The sequence below is a fragment of the Hordeum vulgare genome, chromosome 5H (genome assembly GCF_904849725.1).
Source record: "Hordeum vulgare subsp. vulgare chromosome 5H, MorexV3_pseudomolecules_assembly, whole genome shotgun sequence".
NCBI lineage: Eukaryota > Viridiplantae > Streptophyta > Magnoliopsida > Poales > Poaceae > Hordeum > Hordeum vulgare.
Genome location: NC_058522.1, coordinates 550,835,323 through 550,844,727, shown reverse-complemented (window position 1 = coordinate 550,844,727; position 9,405 = coordinate 550,835,323). Strand labels below are relative to the sequence as shown.

Here is a 9,405-nt window from a genome sequence, read left to right as displayed (position 1 = left end):
CAATTCAAGATTTCTATTAAAGTCAAAAGACATAGGACGGGTTTGTGCGGATGGACCCATGCAGGATGGTGACGTTGTGTGACGTCGTGGTGGCTTCGACGGCAGGCCAATCATGGTCGATGCGTTAGTTCCTGTTCTGAAGATTGACATGTGAAAGATGGCGGCGGCAACAAGAGTGCGCCGGGCCGGTGTGGAACCCAGTCCCGGTATGTGGCTGGATTGGAGCATCCGGCTATAGATGTTTAGGATTGGTGCAATGTTTGTTTGGTATTAGGTTCGGATATTCGACATCCCTTCATCAAAGGTATAGGAATAGCAATATGTGTTGCCTAGATGACGGCTACAGACTGACTGATGTATTACATTGTATGATGCTTATGAATAATTAATAAAATAAATGCATGCATCGTTCAGATCCAAAGATCGGGATATATCTTCCTTTTAAAAAAACAAAAAAAATCACTGCACGTTCGGCCACTGTGCACTACCCACACAGCCAACATCCGGCCGACAACGCAGCGAAAAGAGCCGGATGGGATGGATCTAATGGCCCATATACACTGTTTTTTGGAAGACCGGGCCATGGCCCTGTATAGTCCCCAAGAGGATCCGCCTGTGCATTGTATACACATGTTTTGAAAAATTCACAAACATCTTTGTTGTGCATGAACATTTTTTCATTGTCATGAACCATCAACATGGTTTTAATTGCGCTAACATTTCTTCATACCGTGTTAACATTTTTGAAATGCATGGTTTTAATTGTTTTAAGTAGAAAATTTCAGTGAAGTTTACTTAGCGGCAGTAGCTGCTAAAAAATAAGCAGTAAGCTAAGCGGTCGGCACTCATTCATCAGCTTGTACACTGAATCTCACCAACCACCGTATGTTCTTCACCCCTAAACCCCGAATTTTCCGCGAGTTCCTGGCTTAAACCTTATGGTTAGTAAAATATTAAACGCGTAAATGTCTGGCCTGCCTAACGAGGCTAAGTACTGTGGTCGTCAGAAAATGCAGCGCCAGGCATGGACAACATGCTTACTATAGTGTGATCCAAAACAACCGTCAGCGTCTCGTAATGTTCTGTTGAACTAAGATACTACTACCACTACTCTAATTTAATTCGGTAAGAACCATTCTTCGTCCTAAAAGTCAAGTCAGACGTAGTCAGGTCAGACATCGGTGCTCTAGTCTTTAATATGCCAGAGGATATGAGTACTACAAATGGATGGAATTCAACCGAGGAATGAGGTCTCCAGGCCAGAATATTCATGGGCAGCACTATCTCCAAAGATTCAATAAACCAAGGGAACAGAAATTTCCAAGTAACCATCAATCCATCATCAACCACCGACTAGTCTATAATAAAGTATAAACATAATACTACTAGTCTGTAAAATATAAACATCTCTCCAGTTTTTCCGCACGATCCGCCGGTTTAATTTAATCTAACACTTTATACACAAGCACGGGGTCCTAGTTGCTCCTGATAACCATAAGCCAGAATAGACGGTGTATAGTTCCAATGAATTAACCAGATGTGCAGCCCAGCATCCCACTGCTCAGCCTGAAGCGACAGCGTCTTCCCTCTGAAGATTATGAGCCATACGGCCACGGAAATGTCTTTGCCACTGAAATTCACAATGGAGAAGATCAGTATATGAAGATAAAAAGAGATCAAGATCACAGTGTGGTTTCAGAAACCCGAACAACCTATCGTATTTGTACACCAATTCAACAGCAAAGACATGTTAAGAGTACAGTATGCAGAGGAATAGCTTTCATTACAACAGGTAAGCAAGGATGCAGAAATACTATAGGCCACACACTTATACTTCAAATATCGCTATATCCATTAATAGGGTTGTTTGATTTAAACCGAAAGATTCAGTATATTGCAAGTTAAAAATAAATATCAAGCATGCTATGGTAGTGCCGGTCCATGGCATGCTACCAGTGCTAGGCAACATATTAGATATATTATGGAGAATGTCTCCCTCCTTTCCTGCTTCCGCGGAAAACATTTTTTTTAGAGAGGGGGGAAACAGAGTTAATCTGAAGCATAATCCAGGACCGATGCTGCGTGTGGATGGAATAACTCGAGAAAGGACTGGCACCGTTCTTCTACCACAAACTGAATCTAATCACAATATCGCAGCCAATTAGGCTGAGCTCTGATGGGTATCAAGTGAAACTTCATGAACAAATGAAGTCTTCTACTGTAGTGCCTAATGTATTCTGAATTAGACTGAATTTAGTGGAGAAACGAGAGCTGCACCATTTGGCTAAAGATGATATAACGCGTAAAGAAATCTCTCATATAACTTCATTATCAGGGTTTCTCAGGGTAGCAAAAGAAAAAAAAAAGATGAGCTGGCGTGTTATTTTATCATGTGGATACCTACTCTTTTGTTCCCAGCTGGTTAAAAACTTGAAAGACAGTGCTTGACATCAAGGACATGTTTCTAAGAGAAGGTGGACTAGAATATGCATTAGTGCACAAATCATTACTCCAGAAGTTGATGGCTGAAATGATAAACTGGAGAAGGTGCACTTTGCTTAATGGGAAAACCCAACTCGTCAAAAGGCTAAAGCACCCTAGAATCCTTCGCCGATCCCCCATCTAAAATAAGAACATGCCATACTGCTTTAACTAATACTCTACTGAGGCGCTGCCAGACCTGAATCATAACCACCATCCCAGATGCCATATGTCAATCAATACTAAATGGGACTTGCCTTAATGAAAAAGTAAAGCCATTTGGCCTGTTCGTCTACAAAAATACTAGATGGGACAAGTTCAGAGCATTACAGCTAGCTTAGGTACAATGAGCACGATCAAGGAATGACAAACATACCTTTTGAGGACTCGCGGACGAGCACAATGTGCATTGCTGCATTGTTGGGAGGCAGCTGCAGAAGGAGAGGAGTGAGCTTCCCGCTGATAGGGCTGCGTGTGCAGACGATCAGATCATCGATGCCTGTTTCCTCTTGTAACTTCTGGGTGAGCTCCTCCAGGTTAGAGCCATTAAAGGTGAACGAGCGTCTCTCGATATCATCGTCTACGTCGCCCTTATCGTCTGCAATGTGGTAGTGGATTGCACGGCCCTCCACCTTGTGCAATGGGGCAGAGAAAGAATCGGAAGACTGACGAGGTACAAGGAGAAAGCAGGGTGTTAGCATTTTTCTCACCCACCATAAAAGTTCAGGTTAATGACGATAATACGAAATAAAAACGTAGATGCAACGAGTGCAAATTTCTCAGCACAGATGATGATAATTCTGAAAAATTCAAGAATACAGAGTAATGCTATATATACAGCCTAGCTCGACTGTACAGAGCTGAGAAAGCAGAGTTTCTCAGGATGCACTTGACAGCACTATGAAAAGTAACCCAAAACAATGACAAAAGATTTGATGATTAAGATTCCTTGCAATCAAAACGACAGTTGGGATGAATGCTACAATAAGCTCGACAGAGGATTTCATAATACAGATTGCTTGCGATAGCAGCAACAGATTGAAGGACGAACGTTACACATGACACATGAGACAAACAGAATTGCGTGCACCCAACAAGCGCAAGAGCCACCACATACCTATGACAACACGAATTGCGCAAAGCCTATCTACTTGAAGCAAGCAAAGTGACAAAACCATGTGACAAAATGCAGAGCGCCTATCTATGTCTACTTCATCGGCACATTCAAAGCACAGCGACGCTTGTACCAGAGGCCTGGGCCATGTGACATAACCGATGCCAGCAATGTGAAGCCACATGACTACTGGAAACAGTTGCTATTCATTGTGGGGAAATTTTCTATCACTAATCTGCTCCAGAGGATCCAATCTTGGATGCATTTCTGATGCGAAGCGCCTGACGAATCTACGCGATTTCGACAAGCATTGCGAAGTCAATGCCGTCGTCAGGACGAAAACAGGGCGGAAGTCAATCATTCGCAATCAGAATTCAGACGCAAGAGAAGAAAAAGGAGGATACCTCGAGCTTGGAGAGCCTGGGCTCCGGCTTGGCCCTGGGCGGCGGCGGCGGCGGCGCGTAGTCCGGCGGGGGAGGGGACGTCTGGGACTTGGTGGGCCGGTGGTGCGCCTCGTAGGGCGTGGGCGCGGGCCGGAGCTTGGGCGCGGGCGGGGAGTCCGGCGCGAGGGCGGCGGGGGGCGCGGACGCGGCCTTCTCCGGCGCGGGCGTGGCCGGGCCGGGGGTGACCACCTGCACGATCTCGACGTCCCAGAGCACCCAGTCCTGCGTGGCCGTGCGGTGCGGCACGTCGTGGGTGACCGAGTTGCGCCAGGGCGGGACGCCCCCGTTGGCGCGGAGGTACTTGTCCCCTCCGCCGCGGACGCCGCCGGCGCGGGACTTGAGGCGGACCTGGAAGCCGTCGCGGACGGGCTCCCACTCGACGGACGCGTCGGGGCGGCCCCCGGGGGCCGCGGCCGCCTGCAGCACCTTGCGGCCCGTCATGCCGAGCAGGAACGGCTCGGTGGAGGCGGCCAGGTAGCGGCCGTACCTGCCGCGGAGGCGCACCGCGCCGGGCGCGTGCGGCACGGGCTCCACCGTCCAGCGCGCGCTCGGGGAGGAGCCGTTGCGGTCCTGCGTGACGTGCAGCTCGTCCTCGTCCGCGTACAGGAACTTGTCGTGCCGGCTCTTGAGCCGCACCGCCTTGGCGTGCGCGAACAGCTCCATCCGCGGCGCCGGCGGTGGGCTGGTGGTTGGTTGTCGACTCCTGGGGGGGGACTCTCTTCTATCTGTGGGATGGAGGGTGGTAGGCGGCGAGGTTGACGACGAGGCTCGCGAGGTGATTGATTCTGGTTGTGGCTGTGCGCGGGGTTAATAAGGGGGTGCTGGGTGTGGCTGCGAGTGGGGTCGGTGTGTGGGTGGGGCCTGGATGTCGGTGTGGGGGAGGGGTTTGTGTTGGTTTGACCCGTTCGGCGGCTGGGCCGCACGTCGGGTTTGCTGGCGTGTTCGCGGAAATGGTGCGGTGCGGCGGGCGTTGGACTGGACCGGACCGGACACCGTTTACCACGCTGTTTTTTTTAGCAGACTACAATCAAGTCGCAAATTCACCTCTATGAACAAACACACGTACACCTTATTCCTATGAGCACTTTTGAAAGACTAAATCGGCACATCATCTTTAGATTGACGAAGTCGTCACTGATATCTTCGTTGTCGACGGAAACGTCTTCTTCCACTGAAAACACATCGCCGAAACACTTGAAATAAATGAAACTGAAACTGAGTCAGCGTCCCGTTTTTCCCCGCTTTCCCACGGCAGCGTTTCCGTCCCGTCCCGCTGCGAAACTGAAACTGACGCAGCGTCCCGTTTGGTGTAATCTTGTTGGCTTGTGCTCGTGAATGGAGGTTACTTGGTGTCTAAGGAGTATACTAGTATTTCTTTAGATAGGGAGTATATAAATATTGGTCATGATCTTCCCATGATCGGCAACTGAGATACTACTAGTAGTACGGCCATTAATTCTGGTTTTAGTGGAATGCAATTTGGGCAGGTGGGATCATGGTAGGATGGCGCCTAATAAATGATTTCTCGATATCTATCAACTAATGATTTCCAAAAAATCGACCGATCGCGCACCGATCTCGAGGAACCCGCGATGCGGCAATGAATGCCTATGATTTTGCCAAGCATTAAATACACGCGAGGGTCTAGCGGATCCCATGCTTCTCCCCCTTCGACCTACATCTCAGATCTCGGCGATAGAAGGGCCTTCAGCTTGTGGGGGGCCATTGGCGACCGCGATGGAAGGGCCTTGGGAGTTTGGGCAGCGCATGGCGGCGATGGCAAAGGACGGGGCTTTTGCATGGGGGGAGCGCATGGCGGTGGCGCTTGCGGGCGGCGACGATAATAAGTTGAATATGCTTCGCGAGATCTATACGCGGTACAAGGATGAGGAGGAGATGCGCGAGGAAGCACGCATGGTAGTTCGAACGGCTTCGGAGGAGGAGCGAATTCAGATCAAGGGGAAGACCCCGCTCGAGATCATCAGGTGGGCGATGATGATGGGGAGACACGACGATCTGGGGGGCGGGTGGTTGAAACACTTCGCGTCGGGCCATTCGGATTGGCTTGACCGAATCATGGATGGTCATGGGGAGGTCATCATGACGTTGAGGCCGACGCCAGGCGGTCAGGCGATGACCGTCGAGACCGACGACGACGTGCGGGTTGTGCCGAGGCAGAAGGTGGCCCGGGTGCTTTCACAACTGCCACGTCGCTCTCCTCGGTTTCCCCGACGTTCTGCGCGGATCCAAGCGCTTGCACGGAGCGCCGACGACGAGTAGGTGTCTCCCGGGCTGGCAGTCTATTCTGGCTGCTGGCCTGAGAGGAGTCCGAGGATGAGGACTCCTCTGACCGTTTTGCTGCTTCGTTTTCCAATAAGATTGTTGATCTCTGCAAGTTTTTACATTCTTTTATGCAAATTAATGGTGTGGGGATTTGTGGCTGCGAGAAATATGCTTAGGAGATGTGATTTCCATGCTTCAAATAGTCTTTACTGGATTTTTCAACGAAAGTTGATCATGCCACAAATTCCGATTATAATATTGCCGATGAGGATGATTTGTACTCCATTCTTTCGAGTGTCGACACATAACAAAATTTGTGATGATATAATAATTGAATAGAATATAGATGTTAGATATGAAATTATAGTTAGAGAGGCCACGGGAATTGGTAATTTCCCAACTACCCCTGCCAATTGGACAGAGGATATGCTTCTTATTTGGGTGTATTTCTTAGATTACACTAATGTTGCGATGATGATTTTTTTTAGCGAGGACGGGATGAGTATCACGTGTTAGGGCATTTACCCATAGAACAATATATGGTTGTCCCTGGACTATTGGTCTAGACATTTTCGATCTAGGAAGCCTAGGTTGGCGGGATAGGGAATCGCGGAAGGATAATACGCCTTCTGCTGCTTTGGGGTGTTTAGATGTGTTGGTCCCTTACGTACACAGATTTGGTTGGCATATGAGCGACACATGGTTAGGGTTTACTCCTCTGCCGCCACCAGGTGAGGAAGAAGAAAGGGCTGCATCTTATGGTGGTGGAGATGGCCACGGTAGATTCATCATAGGAGGAAGATTTAATAACTATTGATATGAGAGAATAAAAACATAACGGAGGGATTCAACTTATATATGATTTTTTACCCCATCCAGGTTGATGTGAAGAAAAGGGACAATTTTGTCATGGCTAGGTTTGTTTGGCTGGAGATGATAACAAGAAGATTATCTCTCATTGGTAAACTAGAAGACTAGCTTTAGACCTAAAGGGCAAGGGGGCTTAGGGATTTTAAATCTTGACCTCATGAACAAAGCTATGTTGACTAAATGGTTATGGAAGTTAATTAGAAAGTTAAAATGTTCTCTACCAAACAATTTCCATGAACAAAATGTTCAGAAATAGTTGCTTTTCTGCAACTAAACCTAAGATTGTGGACTCCCAATTTTAGTCGAGTATCATGAAAATCGAATACATATTCTACTAGCATTGCAAAAAAAATGTTTTATGGTGAAAATACTAGATTTTAGGAAGCCCGGTAGGTGGATGATAAACCTCTTAAAACAACTTATGCTAGAATGTAGAATTTGAGTTCTGATGACAAAATTATTGTAGTTGATACATTGCAGAATGGTTGGGGGGGGGGGGGGGGTAGAATTAGAAGAACTATGTAGGGTAATACTTTAGCTCTTTGGGACCGAAAAAATGGAGTGGGAAAATTGTGATGTCTAACATGAAGGATTATATTAAGTGGAAGTGTAGATGGTCTTTTTACTGTCAAAACAATAAACTATTCAAGATTATGGTTTTCCACAATAAACATAAATTCTTCCGAAAATGAAAGTCTTTGCTGGATTTTTCAACGAAAGTTGACCATGCCGTCGATTACGATTATAATATTGCCAATGAGGATGATTTGTACTCCATTCTTTCGAATGTTACCACATAACAAAAATTGTGAAGATATAATAACTGAATGGAATTTAGATGTTACATATGGAATTATAGTTAGAGAGGCTACGAGAATTGGTAATTTTCCAACTACCCCTGCCAATTGGACACAGGATATGCTTCTTATTTGGATGCATTTCTTAGATTACACTAATGTTGCGATGATGATTTTTTTAGCAAGGACGGGATGAGTATCACGTGTTAGGGCATTTACCCGTAGAACAATCTATGGTTATCCCTCGGCTATTGGACTAGACATTTTCGATCTAGGAAGCCTAGGTTGGTGGGATAGGGAATCGCGGAAGGATAATACGCCTTCTTGCTGCTTTGGGGTATTTAGATGCGTTGGTCCCTTACGTAGGCAGATTTGGTGGGCATATGAGCGACACGTGGTTAGGGTTTACTCCTCTTCCGCCACCCGGTGAGGAAGAAGAGATGGCTGCATCTTATGGCAGTGGAGATGGACACGGTAGATTCATCATAGGAGGAAGATTTAATAACTATTGATATGAGAGAATAATAACATAAGGAAGGGATTCAACGTATATATGATTTTTTTACCCCATCCGGGTTGATGTGAAGAAAAGAGAAAATTTTGTCATGGCTAGGTTTGTTTGGCTGGAGATGATAACAAGAAGATTATCACTTACTAGTAAACTGGAAGACTAGCTTTAGACCTAAATGGCAAGGGGGCTTAGGGATTTTAAATCTTTACCTCATGAACAAAGCTATGTTGACTAAATGGTTATGGAAGTTAATTAGAAAGTTAAAATGTTCTCTACCAAACAATTCCCATGAACAAACATGTTTTGAAATAGTTGCTTTTCTGCAACTAAACCTAAGATTGGGGACTACCAATTTTAGTCGAGTATCATGAAAATCGAATACATATTCTACTAGCATCGCAAAAAAAGTGTGTAATGGTGAAAATACTAGATTTTAGGAAGCCCGATAGGTGGATGATAAACCTCTTAAAACAACTTATGCTAGAATGTACAATCTGAGTTATGATCACTATATTATTGTTGTTGATACATTGCAAAATGGTTGGGGGGTAGAATTAGAAGAACTATGTAGGGTAATACTTTAGCTCTTTAGGATAGCCGAAAAATGGCGTGGGGGAAATTGTGATGTCTAACATGAAGGATTATATTAAGTGGAAGTGTAGATGGTCTTTTTAGTGTCAAAACAATAAACTATTCAAGATTATGGTTTTCCACAATAAACATAAATTCTTGCAAAAATGAAAGTCTTTCTTTGGTTGCCGGTCAAAAATTGACTAGAGACAATATGATGAAAAGAGGCTAGATAAGTCCCAAAAATTGTGTGTGTTTTGGCCAAGATGGAAGCATAGAGCACTTATTCTTCAGCGGTTTAGTGGCTAAACTAGTGTGGGGTCTGTTTAAACGTGC

General features: G+C 45.9%; 1 protein-coding gene across 1 annotated transcript; it reads right to left on the bottom strand.

The window, feature by feature from the left end:
• Window positions 1-1,267: 1,267 nt before the first annotated feature.
• LOC123452792 lies at window positions 1,268-4,844 on the bottom strand. The gene is made up of 3 exons (XM_045129510.1): window positions 4,000-4,844; window positions 2,858-3,146; window positions 1,268-1,630 (listed from the first exon to the last, which is right to left on the bottom strand). The coding sequence occupies exons 1-3, from the start codon at window positions 4,699-4,701 to the stop codon at window positions 1,596-1,598; spliced, it is 1,026 nt and encodes a 341-aa protein (XP_044985445.1). The 5' UTR covers window positions 4,702-4,844; the 3' UTR covers window positions 1,268-1,595.
• Window positions 4,845-9,405: the final 4,561 nt, after the last annotated feature.